This window comes from Crocodylus porosus, unplaced genomic scaffold, assembly GCF_001723895.1.
Source record: "Crocodylus porosus isolate Cpor-Errol unplaced genomic scaffold, CroPor_comp1, whole genome shotgun sequence".
NCBI classification, from domain to species: domain Eukaryota; kingdom Metazoa; phylum Chordata; order Crocodylia; family Crocodylidae; genus Crocodylus; species Crocodylus porosus.
Window position 1 is genome coordinate 20,090,453 of NW_017728949.1, and position 26,841 is coordinate 20,117,293.

The window sequence follows — 26,841 nt, forward strand, 5'->3', positions numbered from 1 at the left end:
TCACCTCTCTCCAGGCAGAAAAGGCAGCTCAAACCACCGTGTGTTCCCTATACTAAACAGACCAGGTGCAGCCTGGGATCCCTGGCACAATGTCCAAACTGGTGGAGTGTGTCCCCAACTTTTCTGAGGGGAATAACAAAGAGGTAAGGGCCATGAAGTCTCTGTCTCTGAAGCTACTCACTTAGTGTTGATAAACCATGGGTGGGGGGTCTTTGGGTTTTTGTCCAGCAGCCCTGGTCGCTGCTTTGCACTGGCTGTCTATGCAACTGGTGGACATGTGGGTTAGGGTTAACCTGTGGAGTACTTATGGACTGACCTGTGTTTTGTATGACCTAGTGGGATTTCCTTTCACACATGACTCATCCATTGCTTGTGAGATTGATTCTGCTCCCATTCACTTAAATGGCAAAACTTGCCTAATTCCACAGGGGTGGAGGATGCTTCAGGAAAGCCTTTTCAAGTCTCCCCCTGTCCTCCCCCACCAGTTCCTTTTTACTCCAACAGACAGTGGCAATGGCTTGGATCTCACATAGTCCACTATGGTGCTCTTTCTTTGGGATCATATGGCACCTGCATGCTCTGAAGCAAGGACTTTGAATTTGGCCTGATTGTAGTCATTGTAGCAGGGCTGTGTCTGTTGCTATCCCCATAAACATTTGCTTCAACTTGGACAAATTACAAACTTAAGGAAAAAATGCAGCTTGAGTGTGCTTAGTAGAGTCTTGCTAGAACCTTGTAGCTAAATTCCCTGAAGATGCTATGTGAACTAGCCTGCTCCAGCCTGAGGCTGATTAGGACCTTCCCTGCTCTTGCAGCTCTGGGCACAGTGGGCAGTTATATTGTGGGAGTAGACCCTGCGGGGACTGACAGCAAGTCTTCTGTCTCTCCTGTGCTGTCAATGATGGCCAGTGGCCCTAAGTGGAAGGAAGGAGGAAGTCCTTTGAACTGAATGTAGAAGGGGACTGAGTGTAGACACAAGTGGGATGGGGAACACTTTGGCTCAGTAAGTTTGGGGGGGCATGGTGGCCCCTGCTGACTGCAGCTGTGGCAGTATGATACAGGGAAAGGTGTCTCTCCTGTAGGCAAGTCCCAGGCGATGTGTGCTTTACAGCACATCTTCTTAAATTCAAACCAGAAGCCAAGTAGCTTCCATCTGCAGGCCTGGGCTGCAACCAAGAAGCACACTACATATTAGGTGGTACTGTAGTTTTTTTTCTATCTGCTCTCATTTGTGTTTACTTAGACTCTGAGGGCTTCAGGGGAGGGACTTTTTGTCTGGGTTAGTACAGGGCTTTCTGATAAGTCATCCAGAATCATTCATGAGGATGATTTTTTGTTTGTAGAACTTGTTCCTGCACAATGGGAAAGTTATCAGTGGCAGTGGTAGAGCAATGTTGTAACTGTGGTAGTCCAGAAATTATGTGAGAGGCAAGGCTTCTTTAGGGTAATATCTTTTATTGGACTAACTTTATAGTTGGGGTGGGGTTAGACAAGTTTTCACATGCAAGAAATTCTTCCTTGGGTGTTGAATTCTTGCATTTGAAAGCTTGTCTAACTATCCCAGTTCGTAGTTTCATAGAGTTAGTAGGGTCAGAAGGGACCTGAGCAGATCATCAAGGCCGACCTCCTGCCATGGCAGGACAGAGTACTGGGGTCAAACCACCCCAGCAAGGTGATTGTCCAGCCTTGTCTTAAAGACCCCCAGGGTAGGAGCCAGCACCACTTCTCTTGGAAGTTGGTTCCAGATCCTAGCCGCCCTGACCGTGAAGTAGCGCCTCCTGATGTCTAATCTGAATTTACTTTCTGCCGGCTTGTGACCGTTATCTCTAGTCACTCCTGGTAGTGCTCGGGGGGAACAGGGACTCCCCCAATGCCTGCTGGTCCCCTCTGACTAGTTTGTAACAGGCCACAATTATGCAGCTGGTCCAACTCTAAGCAATCCTTGCCCTCTAGCAAAAGTTATCGGTGTATTTCTAAGTAATCGAGGAGAAATAAATAACTGAATTGTTTCATAAACTTACATAAAAATACTGGTATATGGTTGTTACCCTTTGCAAAGAGTTTATTGACAGATATGTTAATGAAACACCATTAACCATGTCATATTTAGGATACAGTTTCATTCTAAACCTTTCCATCAAATATGCTGGCATTTGTCCATTATTCTGTATTGCTATACATCATCTGCAGTCATTTTGCTAAGCACGACATATTGCGTACTGGCCATATAAATATCTTTGGAAGATGGTCATATGGTACAATACATAGTACTAGAGGTAAACTAGACTACAAAATGAGGCACTTGCAAGAAGGGCCTCCTTGGGTACAGTTGCAAATTGTAATGAAGAAGGCACTTTTCAGCCTTGGCTGTCAGTTATTTGAAGATTAGTGGTTACCTCTTGGCTGAGATTTTTCCTGTTACCTTCTTGTAGTTGCATTGAAGCATTAACATGTATTGAATCAATCCTGCTTTGTCTCTTTTCCTTAGCAGAGGGGTCTTCCCATTGAAGAGAACTGCTAAGGCCCTCACCATGTCGCTGATAGCCTGATAGGCAGGGTTTGCTATGTTCTAGTGCTATGGGTACTGCTGTGAATTCCCTCATTAGATTGTGGTCTCCTGCAGGTGATAGATGCCATTAGTGAGGCCATCTCTCAGACACAGGGCTGTGTCCTGCTGGATGTGGATGCTGGCCCCTCTACCAACCGAACAGTCTATACATTTGTGGGGACTCCAGAAGATGTTGTCGAGGGCGCTCTGCGGGCAGCCAGAGTGGCTTTTCAGCTCATTGACATGAGCAGACACAAAGGTGATCATTCTGTGTTGGGGTGGGAGGCAATTGCAAGTCTAGTCACTCAGCATCCTGCTGCACGTCAAAGCTATTTCGCCATTTTGGCAGAGTCCATATATATCAGCAGAGCCCAGGCAACCAATATATGTACAGCCTTGAGTCCTGACATGTGCAGTAACCATGGTACATCCATGTAAGTAGAACATCTTATGAGCTCACAGGCACAGACAAGCAACCAACAACCTCTTCAGGCTGCTGGTACCTTCACAGCTATCTGCAGGTATGTCTACATTCTTCTGGTCCAGGGTGTAGTAGCCATAAATGCATGCAATCTTTGAGAGGGACCATGTGGCTGGCAGTGTCTCCTGGGCCTACTGACCATGGAGCCATTTTACATCTCCCCAACCCCCCCGCCATGCCCTGCTGACATCTCAAACTAGTTTAACAGGCTGACTGCTGCGGCTTCCTCTTTAGGTACAGCTAGATTTTAAAAGCCCAACTAGAAAGGAGCTTCTGTCCAAGCATTGTGTGAGCTCATGTCCCTTGTAGTGAAGAAGTGAAGGCAGACAGCTGGTGCTGACTGTAATGTGAAGGGTTCTGCTTCTCTCTGCACTTGCAGTTGCTTGCTTTCAGGCTGGAATAAATACTGGGGCAGGTTTAGCCAATTCAGGTGGTTTAATCAGTTATTTCTCTTATGTTAGTGACCTGGAAGCAAGAGGGGAGTAGCTTAGTCCTGAAAGTCCAGATGGATAAATGAAGATACCATAGTTAAATGAAGATACCACCTTAGTTAAATGCCTTAGATAAACACCTACTCTCTCTGCTCCCCCTCCTCTGTCCTGCCTCCGCCCCACTCAGGCCTCTGGGCACTTCCCTGAAATGCTGTTCCCCTCTTCTAGGTGAACATCCCCGGATGGGTAGCCTGGATGTCTGCCCTTTTGTGCCAGTGATGAATGTCACCATGGAAGACTGTATTCACTGTGCCAATCTGTTTGGGAAGCAACTGTCCGCAGAGCTTGGGGTACCTGGTGAGTTGGTGGTGAGGAAGTGAGAGAGTTCTCTATGTGGAAACTTCTTTTCTGACCTCTTATGTGGGTCCCTTCCTTAATCCCTCATCCAGATAGATGTCACACATTGGTCTGTGCTAATGTTATAAAAATATATATTTTTTAAGGGATGATTTGGGAGAAAATGTCTCATTAATGTATTCCCCAGAAGGAAATGCATGAGCTATTAAATCCTTTGTATGAGGAAAATGAGGGGCAAATCATTCACAAATGTCACTAGAGGTTCTGGGAGCCCATCCCGCAGACAGCTGGAAAGGTGGGGGAAGGCAACGTGACTTCCGGAGGCTGGATGCCTGGCATGTTGAGAAGATCAGTTTGCTTTATGGGGTCACCAGCTGGGGATCCAGACACTGAGGACTCGATTCTCAGTTGTCATTTCTGAAACTTAAAGTGCTACTTACCAAGGAATCAAGGGAACATCTAGTCATAAAACAGGCAGCACTCTCTTGGGTAATCTCGGGTTTTATGGATAACATTGCATGTGGTAAAGGAAGCTCATGCCTTGGCAGGTAAATGAAGGAACAGCTGATTTATATCAATACCAATGCTGCTCAAGTTGATGTATATATAGGTAGATCTACATGCATCTGTATATGTATGTGTAGATATAGACTATGTATGTGTTATCTGGGATATCCAGGCCTATAGAGACGTTGTTGCTCACTTAGTAACCTACAGCTTCCTTTTTTATTTTTATTTTTGAAAGCCCCGAAGTTCTTCTTTAGGCTATATGAGGTTTCCCCTGGAGTGAAAACTGGAGTCCATCACATCAGTGCATAATACTATAGCCAGCCAGTATTTGAGCTTGAGGGCAGCCACTCAGCCCTTTTTCATTCCATGAATGAGGAATAACTTGTGTCTTCACTCAGCGTGGGGCCTATGAGTGTTGAAGGGTCCCATGTATCCAAGTTGTAGTTTCATTGGTTTAGAGGAAAAAGCAATCAGGACTCATGGTAGAGGTGATATCTTTTATTAGACCAAATAGATTTCTGTAAAAAAACCCCAAAGAACAAAAAAACAAGCATGCTACTTATCTGTCTCTCATGCATCTCTTCTTACAGTGTACCTGTATGGAGAAGCAGCACGGAAGGAGAGCAGGAAGTCTCTGCCTGCAGTCCGAGCTGGGGAATACGAAGCACTCCCTGAAAAGGTAAAATTCTTTGTAGTATTTGGGAATGGCAGTTGTGCTGCTTGTGTTGTGTTGGGGGGTCCTGACCCTTCTCTTACTGGAGTGAAAGGTCCTTTCTGCTTGCTTTACTGTCTCAGAGGCTGATTAAGGGTTGAGCTGGTCTCCAGCCAGATTTGAGCTGGTCTTGAGTGTCCTGGATCTGTCCGTGTCTGCGGATGGGAGGCTTAACTAGCTAAGAACATAATGAGAGGGACAGGGCAGTTGGCTGAGCTGAGTTTATCATCCTGGACAGAAAGCTTGGCAAGAGTGAGAGGCATCTTCTTCCTCCACCCTTGTTAGAACATTAACTGGAGACTTTGACACCTGCGTATGAGTGTCTTTTTCCACTTTGCTCCAAAAATGGACAAATGACTTTAGGTGGTCGTGAGTAAGAGAGACTTTTCCCTTAATCCTTGCTGATTCCCTTGGGGAAGGGACTGTGCCACTGCAAAGGACTTTGTATGGGGTCAGAACTTGGTTAATGATGATAAACATTCATGGTAACTTTCTTTTTCCACTTCTGGTTGAGGGAGCGGTAGGGAAAAGCCCGTCATGATTAGGAAACTAACCTCACACTGCTGCAGCTGCAGGCTCAGAAGCCTCTGCTCTTGGGTCCCCCTTACCATCAAAAACATGGGGCAGTCTCAGGGTGATCTATATGATGGCTCTGGGACTCTGGAACATGCTCTCTGCTTTGGCCTGTGGTAGCTCAGTTTTAATGACTAGGGGCATGCAGCAGTAAAACAGAATTTGATGGGGACTTGAGAAAGGTTGTGGATTGTATCCTAGGGGATGAAGTGATAGAAAAGAGTTTCTGTTGATGACTGACTGAGATGCCACCAAACTGATCTCCCATGCACTTTAGAAAATCCCATTAGATGCCTACATGCATTTTAGGCATCTAAACGCTTCTAGTTCCTAGATCCTTAGATAGACATCTTCTTAGTTATTTTAACATCAAATTTAAATTAAAAAAATATTGTTTATAAACAACACTGGATAAATCAGAAGTGTTTTATTTTTCAAAGAATAATGCAAGTTCTCAGAAACATGTGATAAGCCCCAACTGCATTAAAAATCATATATTGCTTGTAGTGGGTCTTAGAAGTCTAAAGTGTTAGGAAGAGTGAAATCCTTTGACCTGCTTTATCTAAAAGTTGATTATTAACTACTTTCCCAGAGGTTTATTTACCTAATTGCAGTGCCTGGAATTAGCATTAAGGGGCAGGATAATCATCCCTGTTACAATATGACTGCTTTTGGAGGATGGCTGGTAACAATTCTGAACAGAGCTAAAGCCTGTCTATGGTAGCGACATGCAGTACAGCCAGCGCACAGCCAACATGTGCTCTTGGGCATTGCTGTCTGAATTGGGATTACAGCCCTGTAACTGACATTTTGGTTCATTGATCATGCTGATTTATTTTTTGATTATTAGTCCAAATGCTAAGCTTCTTTTGGGATTCAAACCTTTTAAAGGTTATAATTAAAAAAAAATAGAAGCAAATTTTGCAACAAAAATGTCTCATGATAGAAAAAATCAAAATGTTTTACATATTCTGGGGTTTTTTTTCTTTTGCCTGCATAATTTGGTAAAATCAGGAAGAATTCATTACATGTTTCAGTGTTCTTTATTTTTCAAAATAATGTGAACTTCCAGCAAGGCACCTTTAATGAATGTAACCATCCTTCAAGAGTTATTTTATTTTAGAAGAATGTACTTGCCTGGTGTTGCACTGCATGTGCACCAATATGTGTGTCTGAATCAGAAAGCTTATTGATGGATCCACAGTGCTGCTCTAAGGCAACTATGTTACAGCCCTACTGAAGTTTAGCAGGTGCAGAGCAGGCATACTGTGTGCTTCCTGCAGTGCTATGGAGGCATTGGGTAGAGACTGTGAGCTGGCATCAGCTCTTTGGTGTGAGGAGCCACCACAAACAGAACTGGCTGACTGTAAAACAGTGAGGAGTTTTGTTCCAGTGAATCACATTTTCTTTCTTTTCTTTGATTCCAAGCTGAAGAAGGCTGAGTGGGCTCCTGATTTCGGCTCTCCAACCTTTGTGCCAAAATGGGGGGCCACAGTAACTGGGGCCCGCAAGTTCCTCATTGCATACAACATCAACCTGCTATGTACGAAGGAGCTGGCCCATCGTATTGCTCTCAACATCCGGGAGCAAGGCCGTGCACAGCACCAGGTACTTCCATCCCACTCTTCAGAGCAGGTGGGACTAGGACAGTCCCTTGAAAGACAGAGAAAAAATAATTCCACCTCCTCTCCCACCCCCTGAGCCCATATTCCTCTTGCCATAGTTGTTCATATTGGAATAGTTTATCCTACATGTGATGGGACCACTGATTCAAGCAGCACTTGGGCATGTCTGAGTTCAGCTGGGGTGACCCTCCACCCAGCTCTACAGTCTTTGGGCTGTAAGATCCTCCAGGCAGAGAACTCCATAGGTTTGAAAGGCCTCAGGCATACCTATCAAGCAGAAGGATATGGGGTGAGGGAAGAGTCCCATAGCATTGTATCTCTAGAGATAAATGCATTGCTTTATCCTTTTTAAAGGTGAGCAATTCTATCCTTGTTACTTTTCCTCCATGAGCAACCCCTTATTTTAGAAACTGTGAAGAGCATCCCAAGCCATCTGCAGAAAGCTGCACTTGTTGCATCTCATACTGGACTGGCTGTTCTGGAGAGGAAAGCTTAATCCAAAAGCACATCTAGGCTAAATTAGTCACTGGAGTTTGAAGCATGGTTGTTTTTTACAGCCTGGGCGCTTGAAGAAGGTCCAAGGCTTGGGCTGGTATTTGGACGAGGAGAATATTGCCCAGGTGTCAACAAACCTGCTCGATTTTGAGACCACAGCCCTCCACGCTGTCTATGAGGAAGTCTGCAAAGATGCCCAGGTGAGCTGCACAGGTGTGAAGCAAATGTCCAGAAGTTTTAACCAGCGCAGCCATCTCCCTATAGGGAAATATGCTGTCAGTCAAAATGTCTGATTCACATGGAGCAGGTTAAAGTCTTCATGCATCTGCCATAAAGCCTTATTGTGTAGTAGTGCGTGGGGGGTGGTAAAAGTATAGGAATACACTGTGAGCTATCTGTTACCCTCTGTGCTTGTAAGGACATAGGGACACATGCCTTGTGAGATCTGTGGCACTCTGAGGCACCCAAGAGGTTACATATCCCCCTAAGGGCTGGCAACTACGTGGCATAGAAGGGGCATGGCCAAGTTTGCCAACATGAGTTTCACTTCCATGAGATGAGATGGGGTGCTTCACTTACCAGCTCGGGGCAATGGTGGCCTAGCTTGCACTGGTGCCATGCTCTCACAGGGTGGTGACCCACAAGACCTACACCCAGTTCCCCAAGGGCAGTTTCTCGAAGCCCAGTGCATAATTTAGGAGTGCTGAAAGCAGAATGAATTGTTCTCGAATAGAAACCAGCTCCTGCCCTCCCCACCTCCGAGGAACCCTCCTGGCAGGGAAGCACTGCAGGAATGGGATTCTGGTAGGCTCCTCAGGGTGGGGGATGAATTGGTTAGGACTGCCCCACTCTGTGCTGAGGGGCTCTGGGCAAGTCCACAGTTTGTGTCCATGCATGAAACACCACCATGACCAGAGTATTTCAGCACCTGTGCCCTCCCTCCCACTATCCTTACATAGAGAGAAGGTTACTAGGTTCCCTGGGAGAGACAGTACCTGTGAGTAAGTGAGCTGTGCAGCAGAGGCTGGAGACGGCATATTTCAGTGAAGTGATAAGCAAAAGGCTTCAAGGCTGTGGCTGTGCTCCTGAATGAGGAAGGTCCTTCCTTGTTCAGCAGCTGTGCTGTACTCGGGAAAGGGGATGGGGCTAAGTTCGCACCAGGGATCCTGTTTTTTTCTGTGTAAAAATCCAAATTCTCTGATTAAAAAAAAATCTCAAATTCTCTTCTTAAAAACCCCCAAATCCACATTTTTCCACGTTTAAAATGAAATGCCACTGTATATCTAGAACTGTATAAAAATAGAACTAGATATAGATAGGTATCAGTTGAACATGTTTTGTTTTACTGATATATTTACAATTTTAAAGCAGTTTGGAAGCCTACCAGTGCCTCAATCATTATAATAAAATAAATTTTAATTACCTATATATTTTGGCATTTGATTTTGGTTTTTTTTATCTTAGAAAATCAGAGCTCCCCCTGTCCTCTTCACTCACCAGGATGCAGGTCCAGCTGCAGCTTTCCCCCCACTGTGTGTGCAGAAATTGGGGAGGGGGGGCATGTTTCCTCCCCTTCCACCTCTCCTACACATTGCCTTTGCACCCCTTTGCCCCACTCTGTCACTTATACCCCCTCCATCCAGCCTGCTTTCATAGACCTTTCTGGAGAGAGCTGTGGGAGCTGTTCTCCACCACACTGCCTGCCTGCCATGTGCATGTATACGTGCAAACTGGTACGTGGCACACCTTGCCCCCTGCGTCCTGCTGCCTCCAGCCCCAAGCAGCCCCTTGCAGGCTGGAACTCTGCCAGCCTGCAAGGGGAAACCCATCATTTTCTCGGTTTTTCTCCTTTAAAGGCAATCCATGTTGTTCCATGGTAAAAGAAAATCCAGATCTCTGGTGATAAGATACAGACTGTGGTCATCCTGGTTATATTAAATGGAGAAGGTGCTCTGGGGTCACTAATGATTCCATGCTTACCAAACCAGGGTGGCAACAGGGATCATTTTGTTGGCCTCCATATCCCTTCCATACATCCCTTTGCTTGCTGGGTGCAGCACCCACAATGGAAAGGGGCCTGCTGGATTCCTCAGCACGCACCATCTGTGGTTGACCCTTTGTGTGCATGAGGAGTGGAGGGCAGTGAGAGAGATGAGTGTTGGGACTCTGCTGTTAAAAGCTGTTAAAATCCTTGTCCGCTTTTGCAGGAGCTGAACCTGCCAGTGGTGGGCTCCCAGCTCGTGGGTCTCATCCCTAAGGCGGCCATGCTCGCTGCAGCGGAGTTCTACATTAAAAAGGAGAACCTCTTCATTGTGGAGGAGGAGCAAAAAATCCGACTGGTAAGACTGGGTTTCCCTGATGGTATAGTTCAGAAACCTTTCACAAGATGGACTTGCGAGTCATAGTGTTACCAGCTTCCTGGTGTTGGAGGAAGTCTAATTAGTACTAATTGGTGCCTTAATTAGGAACAAGGAAAGGGGCAGAAAGGGTTAAAACTGACCCATTGTTGCCAGAGAATCCGACTTCCACAGGCAGTGCAAGTATAGAGAGAAGAGACAGGTTAATAGTGGTTAAATCAAACAGTGTTTATTGACAGAGTTTATTGATAGTCTCTCTTACTCACCCAGCCTGTCACAAGTAACAGATAACTGGATACAAACAGGGTACACAGAGACTCTCTTTTCTCTTACTCACAGATCCAACCACAGGGGTAGACAGACTAGCTGATGCACACAGATAGAGAGAGACAGGTAGCACACCACACAGATCCTTTTCCAAGACACGCACCAATACCACACAGATTCCAAAAACACACTGTGAGACAAGCACGCATGAGTGCATGCACGCACACACATACCCCTGCATTGTTTCCTTGCAACCTTGGAGAGCCCTATGTCATCAGCTCATTGATGCTCTCCATTCATGGCAGGGTGGTAACGATTCTTGTCCAGTCATTCTCTCCTGCCAGCAGGACCTGTCAATCACTCAAGGTGCAATAGTCACACTCAACGGTGTTCATTTACGCTGACTTAAATTTACTGCATGGTAAATTACTATGCAGTAAGTGGGAATAGGTTGGCATCTACACATGCAGGTGTCTAAGTGCATTAAGGCTGTGTGTGGTCTGATTTGGGACTAAAGTTAGTCCTAAGTCAGTCCACGCACACAGTATTACTGCACAGTAAGGTATCTACACATGCATTACTGTGCAGTAACTAACTGGGACAAGAAGTCCTTCTTTCGGTACATAGGGAACAGGAGGAAAATAAATGGGAGTGTGGGGCTGTTGCTCAGCAACTCGGGAGAGCTGGTTGCTGGCGCCCAAGAGAGAGTTGAACTCCTGAATGACTACTTTGCCTCAGTCTTTCACCGGATTAAGGGGAAAACCATGCCAGGTAGAGCAGAGGATGAGCACAGTAGGAATAATCACCTTCCTACTATTGCCATAGAATTGGTGTATGACCAATTAATAAAATTAGATGTATGCAAGTCAGCAGGACTGGATGATCTTCATCTGAGAGTGCTGAAGGAGCTGGCTGAAGTCATTGCAGAACCCCTGTAAAAACTGTTCCACAACTCGTGGCGCTCTGGAGAAGTCCCTGAGGACTGGAAGAGGGCCAGTGTTGTGCCTATCCACAAGAGGGGCAAGAGGGGGGACCTGAGTAACTATAGCCCAGTCAGCCTAACTTCCATCCTAGGGAAAAACCCTAGAAAAGTTCATCAAGGAGTCTATCTGCGATAAGCTTGCGGAAGGTAAGATTCTGAATGACAGCCAGCATGGCTTCATCGCGGGCAGTTCTTGCATTACCAACCTGATCTCCTTGTATGACCAGGTAACTTGCTAGCTTGACGTGAGAGAGCAGGTTGACATTGTATACCTAGACGTCCAAAAGGCCATTGATCTAGAGTCCTGCGATGTCCTCATGAGAAAATTGGAAGATTGTGGGCTTAACTCTGAGACAGTCAGGTGGATGAGAAACTGGCTGCAAGATAGGACCCAGAGAGTCGTAGTTGAACGGACCTGTGTCATCCTGGCGAGAAGTGGGCAGCGGTGTCCCACAGGCATCAGTGTTCGGTCCAGGACTTTTCAACATCTTTATTAACGATTTGGATGTTGGGGTGAAGAGCTCACTGGCCAAGTTCACGGACGACACCAAGTTATGGGGAAGTGTGGTCATGCTTGAGGATAGGCTACAGTTATAGGAGGACCTAGACAGGCAGGCAAGTTGGGTGGATCGGAACCTGATGAAGTTCAATGTGCAGAAATGTGAAGTGCTCCACCTCAGGATGAGCAACCCCCAACAGGCTTGGTGGCACCAAACTGACTAGCACCAGAAATGAAAAGGACCTGGGGGTAATAATAGACCACAGTATGAATAAGAGCTGGCAGTGCAATGCTATAGCCAGTAGGGCAAATAGTTCTCTGGCATGCATCAATCGATGCATCTCCAGCAAAACCAAGGAGGTGATTCTTCTGCTGTGAGACCACAGCTGGAGTACTGCCTCCAGTTCTGGGCACCACACTTTAACAAGGACAAGTCCAAAGAAGAGCCACCCATATGACCAGAGTATTAAAAGGCAAGCCATATGAGGGAAGGATGAGGGATTTGGGACTCTTCAGCCTGAGGAAAAGAAGGAGACCTGGTAACAACTTACTGCTATGCTAGGGGAGTACATCAAGGGCTTGGTGAGCAACTGTTCACCAGGACACCCAAGGGGAAAACCAGGCATAATGGCCACAAACTCCTGGAACATTGATTCAGGCTCAACATTAGGAAAAGCTTCTTCACAGTCAGGGTGTCCAGACTGTGGAATAAGCTCCCTCCAGAGGTGGTGCAATCACCTACCCTGGAAGTCTTGAAGAGGAGACTAGACAGTCACCTTGCTGGGGTCACCTGACCTCCAGTTCTTTCCTGCTTGGTGCAGGGGGTTGGACCTGGTGATCTTCTGAGGTCCCTTCCAGCCTTACAATCTATGACATTTGATACCTGTATGATGCAGGTATCAAATTTATGCTCAAATTGGCATAAGTTGCCAATTTACTGCCCAGTTCAGGCATGCATGTGTAGCTGTGCACCCATACTGTGTAGTAATTTTGGTTACTGTACAATAAATGTGCACATGTAGATGCAACTACTCATCACCAGTCATCTTTGATCCTGTTACTAACATTCACCTGTCAATCATTCCACTCTTGGTGCCAAAACTGGAACAGCAATTGTGCATTCTCCTAAGTCTTAAGTAGACTGAGAAGTTGAAAGTTCAGGGTTTCTAGGCCCTTCTCAGTTGCATTCAACTGAACAGATCAGCACCTCTGAGGGCTACACTGTATGCTGGAAGGGCCTGACCAAGTGCAGAGGGGCAAAACTGGAGCTCTCTCATATCTTTACAGCGAGGAACCTGAACGACTTGGCCATGTCATAGCAGCCACATAAAATCTGCCAGGCAGGTGAAATGCCAGATGACCTTCTTGAGAAGGCCTGAGTTTTGCTGATCAGGAAGGATTAATCGATGGTAGATACTGAAGGCAATGTCCAGTGAATAGTAATTTGGAGAAGTGCTTTGTGTGGAAGGAATCAATTTAATGTTGTTAAGAAATCCATTTGAAGAGCTTGGACACTTTATCCTATGAGAGGAGACTACAAACGCTTGTTTTTAATTTAGCAACATAAAGGTTGAAAGGGATAGATATGTACATCTAGGGTAAACAGCAGAGAGGCAAGAGTGCTGTTAAAGCAAAAGGACAGTGTTGGCAGTGAATAATTTGGTTTACACTGGCCACAAATGAATCTAGAACAGGAAGCAGAAGGTTTCTAATCACAAGAACAGCGAAGCTCTGGGAGGGGTTTCCAGGAGGGCAACAGGGGCATTAAACCTCAGCAGTTTTTTAGATAGTTTTTGATCAGTTTGTGACGAGGTTTATAGAATGAAATAGCAGGGACCAGACACAATCCAGGATCCTTCAGTTTCTTTCATTCCTACACTCCCGTAATGGGTTGATTAAAACTCCACCAGAACTTCCCAGAACATTACACAAATAGGCACTGTCTCTGAGATCCACCTAACCATTAATTTTCCTTGCAGTACGTGTCACAAAGAATGGTGCTCTCTAAAAAAAACAATATAAAGATAATCAGCTCTCCTAGTTCAAAGTACATAGAGCTGTTTTAAATGCCAGACCACTGCTGTAGAACTGGAGAGGGCCAGTTTCCTCTTAGCTTTCATATCAGGTTTTAAACAGGGACAAGGGTACTTACATCTTTGGTAAGGCCCCTTGAGTGCCAGGAGGGAAAAGTACTAGATAAGAGCTAGTTAATTATTATTACTTTATTATGTATTTGTTGGACACTGTGGGAGGAAGGTGGAACAGTCTCAGACCTGGATCCAGTTTTAGTTTACTGGCCTTGACGATGTTCCTTTTTTGAATTCACTATTGATTTTTGTTTTGTTTTGTTTTAGAAGAATGTGTTCATTGCCCAAGACTCAGGGTAGGCTGCGCTGGATGGGTTACAACAAATTACTAACTCAAGTTTCCTGGCTACCTGGTTATTCTTTGAATATTCTCCACAGAAAGAAGAAGGTTTACGTGCAGCTTTCTGCTCCAGTGAATCTGTGTTTTCCTCTTCCAGGTGGTCAGCAGGCTGGGCCTGGACTCCTTGTCTCCGTTTAATGCCAGAGAGCGCATTATTGAGTATGGTCACTTTTTCTGTGTTCTTTGTCACATCCCTTGTTAGCTCCACTCAAGCAGTTGTTGCTTTGTCAAACAGAAAGGCAGCATCACCTTCCTGGATTGACATTAGAAGTCCATTTGTACTCCACTTGGTGCTATATTAGTCCTTGTCACCCACAGGTTAGCTTCTTAGCACTTGATTTTTTTTAAAAGCTACTGTTTTTACAGGTTGGCACATTTTCAACTTAACTATATTTGTTGTTGGAAAAGAGTTTCAATGAAATCAAAGCATTTTACAGGAATGTGTCAATCTGGGCAAAATTTACTGTAGAGGAAAGCTGAAAAAAGTGTTTGGCTTTCTGGTTTTATTTCAATAATGTCAAATCATTTCCCTTTGATAAGGTAATATGGTGTCTTCTTTAAGAAGTGGATTAATTTAATTTTGATTTGTCTATCAGATTAAATGTTATATTAATGGTTAGCTCTCATATTTTAGCAAGCCACCAAAGACATTTGAACATTCCCTGTGTATCTGCCTTTCTTGGTCTGGAAGCATCAGTTTGCCCTGTGTGGCTGTGTCCAGACGAGCGTGACTGTGTGGTATGTGGTGCCACAGACAGACATGTCTGTGGTGCCACATGCAGTAGCATGTTCAGCTGTTCTCCACAGTGCAAGGGAGCAGCACAGGGAGAGGTGCTGGATCACTGCTGCTGCAGCCCCAGAGGCCCACAGAAACCCAGACTAGGCTGTTGGGGCCAGCCCAATGTTGGCCCCAGGCTCCCCTACCCTACCCAGGGTAACTTGCCATGCATCAGAGAGTGTGTGGCACAAGGTGCACCACTGCTAGTTGCAGTATTGCCAGCTCATGATTTTTGACATTGTTCTTAACATCTACACTTTGGGAATGTGAAAAACTTAGCTATATATATAAAATTGTATTTATATTTTATATCAATATAAATAAAAGAAAGAGATAAGCTTTTTCACATTCCCAAAGCCTAGGCTTTACAATGCCAAAAATCATGAGACTTGACAACGATATAGTTGTCCCCGGGGAACCAAAAGGCCATGTATGTATGGACATGGCCTGTTTGGTGGAAAAACTTAGTGGACAGCAGACCATACTACATCTGTGGAAAGCGGTGTTAAAGTCAGAATGTGCTGTGAGTAGTTGCATATTAAGGTGTAATACTGTTCCTTGCCTGCACAGCTCTGACTTGCTACTAAAGGGCTAGCAAGCAGGGACATGGCTAGGAACCAGGGCACTTGGGATCTAATCCTGCTCTGGGTAGGAGGGTGGCTGGGAGCAGTGCGTCCTGGAATGCTGGAGGACTGCAAATTGCTCATTTTATCTCTATGGAGCAGACTGAAGTTACACTAAAGTAAGATAGGTAGCAGGGTCCAGAGTTAACCTTTGCCTGAACTGATGTAACTCTGAGATGTTTAGAGGGCAGTTAACATGAGTTAACATGCTTTGACATGTAAATGTTCATGTTTTTAAGTGCCATTAATGTGATCTAAGTGTAACATGTAACTTCACCCTGAGTGAGCAGGGTTTATTTCTTGGTGGTTGTCCCAGGCTCAGGAGGGAGGTAGTATGGACATGCCTAGTGAAACTAAGTGTTTGAGAGTAGAGGTGTGAATGCATGTGGATCTGCCCCCCAAACACACTTGAAGACTAGAAGTGCTTCTTTTCCCATGCCCTTTTCTGTTTCTAACTCCAACCAAAAGTGGGAGTTAACCCCTGATTATACCTGCTTTCTCACATGATTAATCCGTGTGGAACTGTGAGGATGCAACAGAGATTGGCAGTACCTGTTGGCTTGCCCCACTGTCCTGTTTGGAAGCCCAGTACCCACAGTGCCCAAGTGGAGGGATTTATGTCCTTCCATGTCTCCCAGGTACATCTGCCTGTTCAGGGGCTCCTCTGTTGATACAGCGGAAGGAATAACCTGCCCCCACAGTCTTTAAAGTAAAAAGGCATACTTTATGGGAAAATCTGTGCATTTCACCAGGGAAAAGGACCCCTCTCATATGAAGTGTTTCTCTTAATTGCTTTCACATGTTAGCTTCTGGATTCACCAGTTCTCATTCATGAAAGGTTGAGGTTAGATAAGATCTCCTGAACATGAGCAGAGTTCCTCTCCAGTAATACTGACCTTGAGGCCCCGCTGAGATGCGTCCAGTGCTGGGCCATGAATCATGATACTTCAATCCACAGGATGCCATTCCAATCTCAACTGCACCCTCCAGTCAAGAAATTATCCAATGGTAACTGGGGCAGAGACCCACATCCAGGACTGTCCCTGTACCTTGCTTAGATCCACTCAGAGAGCTCAGCCTGCCTACATTTGCTTGTGATTAGCTGCCTAGAGCTGATTGCATTGGTTGTTTCTTGAACTGCTGACACAGGTACATGGTGCAGGATGGCAAGGATGGGAGCCTTGTGTCCAAGTCTCTTCACAGCTTTGTGCGTGCAGTTGGTGCGAGGTCAGCAGCTCCAGGAGGAGGATCAGTGTCTGCAGCAATGTCTGCTATGGTATGTGCATCTGTGGCGTAGCAGGAATTCTGTCCCAGGGAGGCTGACTACGATGGATCTGTGGAGCCTGCTTAGTATCAGACACTGAAAGTGATCATGGTGGGATGTTAAGTCGCCCTCTTTGCTTTCCAGTGAGTGTAACCACCTGGATGAGGTCAATGTGGAAGCCCCATCTCAGCAGCATTTAGCTGACATGAAGTCCCTCTCCCTTTAAGTAGTGGAGGGTGGACTTGGAGTTAGAAGAGAGAAAGCTGGTCACAGCACTGAACACTCCTGAGAATAGTGCTTGATACCGGCAGCACTCGCCCAACTTAACTATCCCTTAGCTCTAGGGACATTCTCGTGCCTGGTTCTACCTTCACCTCTTTTACCAGTGACATAACCATGTCCACTATTTATTGCCCAAGCATCACCCACCCTTGATGTGGTTTCTTCAGAGCAACAGGATGCAGCAGGAGAAGTTACTCAGCATTTGGGAAAACCCTATGAATATGGCAGTGCTCTGAATGGGTAGGGCTGGGGCTGTCTGTCTATGGTTGTAGGGGCAGCCATCTTAGACAGTGGCAGGCTGTTCTTGTTTCTCTGTTACGTGGTAGGGTGGAGAGGAGAGTCTGCTAGCAAATTTTATCATGTCTTATTCCAGGGGGCAGCCCTGGGCTGCATGGTGGGCCTGATGACATATGGGAAGCGCCAGTTTGAGGAGCTGGACTCAGTCATGAGGAATCTGATCCCTCCTTTCCACCAGGCCATGACCGAGCTGATCGCAATGGTAGACACAGACTCCCAGGCTTTCACCAGTTACATGGTAAGTGACATTTTTAGCTGCTGTGTCTACCACCTGTCTCTCCAGCACTCATCTCCAATTTTAATGGCTTCACCTGTCTCTCGTTCCCTTTCAGCTGGCTTGTAATGCCAATCATGAGGTCCTGGGTAAAGGGAGGATGTTATCTGGGATTCTCTGCAAAATTTTGGCTGCCTTATTGGTTATCCCGTGTAGGACACCAACTTATCCCTGCCTTAGGGGTGACTGATACTGCCAGTCTCTCTGCTAAATTGTGGCAGCTGGATGGAGGCCAGTAAAAACATTGCCACGGCACAAGCCTGTTAACATCTACGTAGTCATTGCTTCCTGTTTCTGTTTTCACATTGGTATTAATAATAGAGCCAGAGAGGCACCATAACAAATACAGTGAGCCAGATGCTCAGCTAATACAGATTCCTGCAGCTCAGCTGAAGTTGGTGAAGCCATGGGTGACTGGTGCCATCTTAGCTAGGGGGGTCACATGCCCCCCCCCAGTGACCAGTCAGCTACCGGAGCAGAGGTCCCCACACAGCCAATCTCAATGACTGGGGGTGTCCCCCACAGCCAATCGCACCAGCTGAAAAGTGGCTGCAGTGCTCCCACACCCTGGCCAGCGCTCGCTGGGAAAGGATTTTTGCTACCAGGGCAAAATGCCCCTGACTGACTGTCCTGCCTGCCCTGCCCCCACCCCTCTGCACCAGTGCCAGTACCAACCCCTCCTGCTCTGCTACCCACAGAGGCCCTGCTTACTCCGGTAAGGGAGCCAGAGGCCAGGCAGGGACCCAGGCACCCCCATGGCTTTACCACCCCAGCTTTTCACCCCACACAGCTGGGCAGGTGTGGGCATGCCCAGCTGGGTACCCCACAGGCTCCAGGTCAGGGTGGGCCAGGCTCCCCTTCCACCAGTGTACCCTGCTGGCTGCTACTCTGGACTGTGCTGTGGCCCCTCCACATAGACTGAGCCACCGTGTGCATGGGGGGCTCGTCTCCCCAGTGCTGGCCTATCTGTACCACCTTACCCGTGGGGTTCCCACTCCTGGCTGCAACCTGTCCTATGGAGATGGAGGCAGATCCCTGCAGACTCCCCCATCAGCATGCCCAGGCACAGGGCATGACCAGAGCCTGGGACAAGCAGGTGGGTTGAAGCCCCACAGCACTGCCCTCAGCACTGTCCCCATCCACCGCCTAGCACCTGCCTGCTTCCAGCTGTCTGCATCTTCCAGGGCCTGGCGTGAAGCAAAGGGCACCTGCATTTTTGCCACCCCATTCAATTTGCTGCCTTAGGTGAACCCCTCTGTGGCCTGTCTGGTCCTGCCAGCTCTGACTCCAAACTTCACTTTGAGTGCCAGTGCCAAAGGCAATGGGTGTGGCAGGGTTGCCTTTAATGTTTTCAGGCAGTTTGCAGTCATTGCACAGCTGGTCTTTCCAGGTCTCTCTTTCTTGCCTAGCCAGGCTTCTGCTGCAGCCCCAACCCTGTGAGATCAGTTTGCCAAGGGGGTTGGGGATGAGGGGAGTAGGGCGAAACGTGCATTCATCAAAGTAAACAGTCAATAAAGGCAGGACACAGTGTAGTCACATTTCCCATGGAGCAGAGCGTGTCCTGCACTGAAACTATTGTTAGCATAGGAGAGAGGAGAAGGCAGCATCAGTGGGACAGCTGCACTGTCCTCATTTAAAGGATGAGTATGAGCCCCAGCCTTTATGTGACTTGGAGCAGCTGCCAGGCTGCTCTAATTTGTGCCAGTGTTGAAGATGACCCTACAGCATTGAAGGGGGAGTATGACACTACAGAGTGCTTTGTCTTCAAATGCCTAGATCTCGTCCAACCATTCCCACCCTTCATGCAGAGAGATTCAGCCTAGTGCCCTTGAGAGAGGCCAGAGGTTCAAGGTGTGTGAGGCACTGTAGTGCATTGGAATTAGGTTTCCTATACCCACTAACCAGCTCTGCCATCCTCTGCTTCAATGTACTTTGTTTGTCTCTCTACAGGATGCGATGAAGCTGCCTAAGAACACCTCTGAAGAAAGAGAAAAGTGGGTATTGTGAGAAGTCCTGAATCAAACGTACTGAAATCTATAGAAGAACTAGAATTTGGCTTCCACAGGCTTTGGTTATGTCTTAAAGGGCGTGTCTACACATTGTCCTATGGCAGCGTAGCGACGTGCTACGTTGCCGTATACGGCGCTACAGCAGTGTAACGATCATGTGGGTCTGTACATGATCAACAGCTATGTTGGTAGGTGCGCTCCCCTGTTTTAGTGCGCCGCTACAGCAATGTAGGGGTGAAATCTAATCGTGCGCTGTGTGCGCAGCACAGTACAGGCGGTTACTTTGGAAGTAATAAAGCATGGTGCCATAGCAATGTTGCCATATGGCGACATGTAGACGCACCCAAAGTGTGTGTGTGCATATGTATGTGAGACCTTTGTATCATATGGCAAAACTAACATCTGCCTTTTCCTGGGCTGGGAGAGCGCAGGGAGCCATACTAGAGTGTGGAGGACTCCTTTGAGTAGGATTTTATATTTTGAATGTTTGTCCCAAATTGATCTGTCCTCGTATTGCCACTGCGAACTTTGGATTGACGTACACTTCTATGTACTGAAATCCATCTAGCCAGTTTAATTGAGTGAGTAAAATAATATAAACTTGCATAGTCTGCCTGTTTTGCTAGGTTGATTTCTAGGATACTCTGTTACTCCAGCAGACTGTTGTGCCTGGTTTGCCTGATCCAGACTCATTGACTATGTTTTTCCCCTGGTTCACCTACCTTTTGCAGGCGTGAAGCTGCTATGCAGCAGGGGCTGAAGAAGGCTGTGGGTGTCCCTTTTGCAATGATAGAGAAGGTGAATTCCTTGTGGCCTATTTTAAAGGAGATGGCTCGGCATGGGAATCTTGCATGTAAATCAGATATTCAGGTATGGGCCCAGGAAGGGGCCTGGAATCTTCTGCAATGTTTCAGAAAGTTTGGTGCAGCCTCAAAGAAATCTGCTTTGGAGCCCCAAGAACAGGGGATACAGTGAAAGTCTATCATTGTTAGGAAATAGAATGGTCTATAGTACTTGTGTGAGCCCCCTATAGACTCTGTGGCAGATTAGGGGACTTACCCGGGGTCTCCTATATTGCAGGCTACTGACTTATCTAGTGGGACATCTAGTGGCCAGCAGATGGAGAAATGTGTTGGCACAGAAGGCTGCCTATAGATGTGCTGGTTCACCTTCTAATTAGAACGTGTCAGAACAGACGCAATTAATCAAGTCTGCTCTGCATTCTAATTCAAACGCTCCGGCACGGTGCTTTAACTGAAGCTGGTGGAATGAGCTTTAGTTAAAGTGCACTTGTGGCCATTTTAAAATGTGGGGGGCTTAATACACATGGCAGTGAGCTGTTTTGATTAGAGCAGCTGTCTGAGAACCGCTGTAATTAAAATGGCCCCTCCCCACCCGCAAGCACATGTATAGCCACACATACACTTTTGATCTTCCCTGTCAGTGTAGCTTCCTGAAGTTTCTCCCAAGCCCCACACTATCATGAGTCAGCCTGGTCCAGTGGCCCAGAGTACAGTACTAGTATGAGAGTCAGAAATGCTGCCACTGACTTTGTTTGATTTTGGGTGAGTCATCTTAGCCAACATTTTCAAACTTGGCCACTTATTTTAGTTGCCTAAATACTTGCTGGGTTCCAACTAGCCAAAACTTGTCACCCCTTTCCACCTTCACCATAACTTCCCTTTGCCTTAGTTTCTCCATCTGTAAAATCGAAACAATGATGCTCTCTCCAAATTTGAAGAATTTTGAGATCTACAGATGGAAAGGGGTAAATGACAGCATGAGGCCCTCTGTGGGCATGAATTGGTGTCATGCCATTAAAGTTGAAAATAACTTAATTCCAATTTATAGCAGTAAAAGCTTTGCCATAAAGGCTTAAATTAAATGCAGCTCTGACTTGATGGTGAAGGGATTAAAAATAGACATTCAGCCTTCTTAAGTACAATTTAAATTTGCCTTTAGGTGGCAGCTAAAGCTTTAGAAGCTGGAGTGTTTGGTGCCTATTTCAACGTAATGATCAATCTCAAAGATATAACAGATGAGGAGTTTAAGAAAATGGTAAGTAAGACTTCTGGTTCCCTTGCTTCTAACTGAATGCATGCAATAAGGAGATGTAGTGGCTCCTGAATGTGTCACATAAGTCCAGCCCACATTCTGTGTGAGGAGAGGACATGATTACTGAGATGGTATGTGGGGTTGAAATACAGGCTAGAATTCCCTGTGAAAGCATATGCAGCAGGGGCTCCATTTCCTGTATGAGGAGGATGTTTCACCTCGCACAAAGGCTCCATAGCTGTAATGAAAGAGAGATGGCTTGGCTGTAAGGATAAGCTGCCTCTGGGTCCAGAATGAGAGGCAGCATGGGACACCAAGAGTGTCTGGGAACTAGTTCACAGTATGTGATGGGGGACCCTAAATTGAAGCGGTGGGTTTTTTAAAAACACTGCTTCAATTTAGGGTCCTTTAAACCCTTTAAACCCCCATGTTGTGCACACATCCAAACTTATCTCCCTATCCTGGGGCAGGAGCTGCTGGCAGATGGAGCAGTCCCTGGGCTGCAGGCAGGGCTGGTGTTTCCCTCCACGGCATCGGCAGCACCCGGCTCCGCTGGTTCTGGGGGCATCGCAGCTGCAGAGGGAAGCACCGGGCCCCTGTGCAGCTCAGGCAGGCTCCAGGGGAAAAAAAGATCAGGCTCACTACTTTTCTTGGTCAGGGCTTGCCTCTTCTTGGGCAGGCTGCTGCCAGGTTGCCTGCACGGGCTTCCTGCGGAGCCCCTGAGCTGCCTGGAGCCCAGTGCTTCATTCTGCAAACACGGGCAAACAACAACACCATTAAAGTGGTGCAGAAGCATTTAACCCACTTTAAAGTGTCGTGCACACATGCCCCTCATTTCATCTACCCACGGCTTAGGAAGGTTTGCTTATAGGCTGTGCACTAGATCCTTCTTTCCACTTGCTGCTGGTGATGAGATCTCCCTCCTTCCATTGTGACCAAGGGATCAGGAGTACTATTGCTAGGTTCTTACAGGCTGGAGACCTGAAGGGATGTGCAGTGAAGATATTCCAACAAATCAAACCATCTTTTGCAAAACTATGCAACACCCTAATAAAACAATGACCTTTTTATTGGAGTCTTGCAGCCCAGCATTATTGCCCCAGTGGGCTCCTGATATTAAAATGCTTCACACAAGTCAGAAAGCCAGACCAGGGCTAAAATGTTGTGTTTAATGCTTCTTATACTTTGTTACCTGGGGTATCTGGCAGGTGCAGTTTATTTCTCTGGGATCTGGTAAGCTATTCCTATCCAGTCCCTCAGAGGCAGGCCCCTCACATTGGTTCCATTGCATGGGTCAGAAGTCCCCTTGGGCATGAGGTGTTTTTTCTCTTTTCCACACTCCACCTTTTCTCAAGCTGTCCTCTCAAATGCTAGATGCACTGTGACCTCCTTTCGCTGGGAAGCTGAGATTGGGGTGGTCTGAAGAGAGAAATGAGTTCCAGGTTATGCAAAGAGGGACAATCAGCTGAGCAACTGAATAAAAATTTCAAAGTTGCCTAAGTGGATTCAGGCTCTTAAGTCATGTAATTTGGCTTCTAAAGTATTAGCTACATTGGAGAAGAAGGGCTTGGTACAAGAATTGGAAGGTGGATAGGAATTGGCTAGAGGGGAGAGATGACAAGTCTGTACAGAAAGGGAGCTATCAGGATGGAAGTGGACTATTAGCGGAGTTCCTCAAAAATTAGTCTTGGGAGCAATCTGAATTAACATTTTCATTACTGACTTGGGCACAAAGAATTAATATTAATGGAATCCGCTGATGACACATGGTTAGGAGGCATTACTCATGTAATGCAAGACTGGAGCATCAGACATGGAGTTGAATGACATTGAAGGCTGGACAAGTAGAAATTGGAGGAAGTTCTGCCAGTACAAAATGCAAAATTACAGACTTGGGGGACCAATAATAAGACTTCCTTTTATAAACTGAAGGCTTATTAGCTAGAAATGACAGAGGAGGAGGAGGAGAAAAAACCTGGGTGTTTTGGTTAAGCATAGGCTGAGTATGAACCACCAATGTGATACAGCCACCGAAAATGAAAGAATCATCTGAGAATATATCAGGAGAGGTGTTTTGCCTAGAGATGGGAAACCGTTAGTGACATTACACTAAGTATTGTGGAGACCTCATCTGGAACACTGTGCACAATTGTTTCTGCCATATTCAAGAAAAATGAATCAAACTAGAAGAGATGCAGAGAAGAGCAAGTAGCATGATCAGGAAAGATTATCTTAGGAGAGAAGCTTAGAACCACTTGTCCTGTTTAGTCTAGTAAAAAAAATGGTGAGAAGACTCAGTTTCTCTCTCTAAATGCATCAGGGGCTAAGTCACCAGGGAAGAGAAAAATGGTATTAAAGCTAAAGGAAAAAAACATGGTATAAGAACAAACTGGTATAAACTAGTCACATATGAATTTAGGCTAGAAAGAAGGTCTCTAGCCATCAAAGGAGTGTTTCTAGCCATCAAAATTTCTAACTATTGTCAGAGAAACAGTCAAAAGTAGTGGAAGCAAGAAATCTAACCCACCTTAAAGTAGAGCTTAATCAGTTAATGAACAGTCTTATGTGATATGGAGCCTGTGATAGCAGGGGACTGGTCTCAGTGCCCCAAGAGGTCCCGGCGAGGCATGTGTTCCAAAATCTGGAAGGTCAGCACAGGCTCCGAAGTCATTAGGTGTTGGTGAAGAGTTGTGATGGAGGGATCATAAGCCAAAAGCCTGTGAAAGGAAGACAGTGTTGAGGAATGAGCATTAGGTAGAGTCATAGCAAGGGTATGAGAGAGCATGGCTTTATCTGCACTGACTATAAATGGGGTTTCATGCTGTGCTTCACTCAGAGTGGAAGTTAGATGGGGTATGTGCACTCACTAAAAGCCACATCAATGCAAGTTACATTAATCTCTGTTTTTATTTTCATCTGTTTTGCCATGCTTACACCACATGCAAGTCACATCACTGCTGGGTTTGTCAAAAAAACACAAAGCATTAGTTTCAGTGGAACCCATATACAGTAGGAACTACACCTGCTGTGGGCTGTGGCCTGATGCCAGGCAGTTAACATAGCAGTGACCGAGAAGACCTTGGTTTGCACTGTGCTCTTTTGTTTCTGAGACTGGGAGTGTCCTGCAGGCTCTGGAAATGAAACTGGCTTTGAACCACACCCACATAATGCAAGTGACCTTGCAGGAGCATGCTCTGGAAGCCAGTGTCTTGAGTCAGCCAGTCAGAAATGGGTGCTGCACACAGCTGATTATACACCATGCCAGAGAGAGGAGAGGTCCTGTGGCATAGCGCAGTGAAGAGTCATGGTTTTGTGGTCATTGATGAGGCTAACGGTGGACTTTTTCTTTCATGTGCACAGATGTATGGAAAAGTTTCCAGTTTCTTGGAAGAGGCCAAGAGTAGCACTGCATTTGTGCTGAGACTGCTTGAGAGCCGGGGAGTGTGAAGGAGATAGTCACTATGGAAGACGCCAGAGTTGAATCCCAGCTTTGGTGGGCTAAATTTCAGAGAATACAAATGTGAAATGGACACATTTCCTGTGTTGTTTTCTGTTCCAACAGATGTCATCTCTGGTGAGACAGACTCCACAATGAGACTCTTCCTGATGCGACCGACCCCTAGGGTTATGGGCGGTCTTACCTTTACCCTGCACACATTAACCTGTGGCAGGTGTACAAAACTCCTGGGTCAGTGCTTATGGCATCAAAATCCATTATCTCCTACAAGAGCAGATGTGTGAGCCATGGAGAAGAGGGGCTTGGCTGCCTGGGAGGTGATGGAGAGCTCAAATCACCCTGAGGTGCCCTATGGAGCACATTTTGCCTGCCTATTGCCTGGCCTGCCAGCCCCTGGTACTGTCTGTGTCTTGGGAGCTGCACTGTCTTGGCTGTTCCAGCTCTACCTTCAGAGGGAATTGCTGCCACTTTTTAGAAAGCACAGAGTGACTTTTTATGTCTTCTTATTAGGCGCCTGAAGTGGGAAGTCTCATAGTTTCCAAGAGCAGTTGGCATTACATAATGGAGACACTGCTTTCCCCTCCTGCCTATTAGGGTATATCATGCCCTCTATTTCCAGCAGGCAATTTAGAGGGTGAGAGATTTGCAGCATGGGAATGACTGGACTCTGGGAGAACGATCTTATTTCTTTAAACCATACATGTCTGGCTTCTGGTGAGGATACATGATTTCATGCACAACCTTACAGTGGGACACAGGTTCCTCCAGTGGCCCTGGCAGCAGCTCTGGGGCTAGAAGTAGGTGTCTTGACATCCAGGTTTGGATGTTTCAGTACACTCAATGCAAGTGATGCCACCATGAATAAGATCCTCTGGCAATCAAGTCTCTACTGGAGATTTTTTGGTTGGGGAAGGCCCAGCAGGAAAACTTCAGTGGAGCCCTGCTGCCATGAAGCAAGAAACTACTGGGGCCAGTCCTTCCAAAGATGGCCTAAGCTCCCTCTTTATTCCATGAGGGTCCTAGAAACCACTAGGTAGGCTCTGCAGCCTGTTTCTTGAGGGGGGATGGGACCCCTGCCCAAGGGGTGGAATTTGGAAGGAAAACATTGTGTACTCTCCCCATCTTCCAAGAAAACCTGCTGGAGGGAGTAATCCTGCCCAGTCATTCTTTTCCAGGCAGCCCAAGGTGCAAGCTCTCATGGAGGACAAACACATTCAGCACCCTGCTGTTTCTGAGAGAGGTTTCAGGGACATGCAACAAAGAGTGAGAATCCTCCTCTTCCTCTTCCAAAGCTGTCCTATCAAATATCAGGCATCTTCCTCTGAATGTTTCCTCTGATAAAATTTCAGCCAAAAAGGGATTTTTTTGAAGAAGGAACAGATGGGGAGGATGATCCGGCTGTATGTTCATTGCCTTAGCTATTATGATTCATGGGCTTTATAAGCAGTAGGAGGATGACAATAGTGACAGTAACCTTCTGAAGACGCACACAGTTTTATGGAAGGTTGTCCTACCCAGCTGGCCCCTGTGAACTCCTG

General features: G+C 46.4%; 1 protein-coding gene across 3 annotated transcripts; it reads left to right on the plus strand.

Moving 5' to 3' along the window:
• Window positions 1–25,376, plus strand: FTCD (formimidoyltransferase cyclodeaminase). 3 transcript variants are annotated; one of them, XM_019554223.1, is made up of 14 exons: window positions 1–143; window positions 2,624–2,807; window positions 3,689–3,817; window positions 4,918–5,006; window positions 7,041–7,220; window positions 7,795–7,932; window positions 9,940–10,071; window positions 14,362–14,423; window positions 16,815–16,941; window positions 17,585–17,746; window positions 19,733–19,776; window positions 20,523–20,661; window positions 21,754–21,849; window positions 25,207–25,376. In XM_019554223.1, the coding sequence occupies exons 1-14, from the start codon at window positions 90–92 to the stop codon at window positions 25,291–25,293; spliced, it is 1,623 nt and encodes a 540-aa protein (XP_019409768.1). In that variant the 5' UTR covers window positions 1–89; the 3' UTR covers window positions 25,294–25,376. The 3 variants fall into 3 exon arrangements, with proteins under 3 accessions (XP_019409768.1, XP_019409769.1, XP_019409770.1); XM_019554224.1 differs by lacking the exons at window positions 14,362–14,423; window positions 16,815–16,941; XM_019554225.1 differs by lacking the exons at window positions 19,733–19,776; window positions 20,523–20,661; window positions 21,754–21,849; window positions 25,207–25,376 and adding an exon at window positions 17,841–18,018.
• Window positions 25,377–26,841: the final 1,465 nt, after the last annotated feature.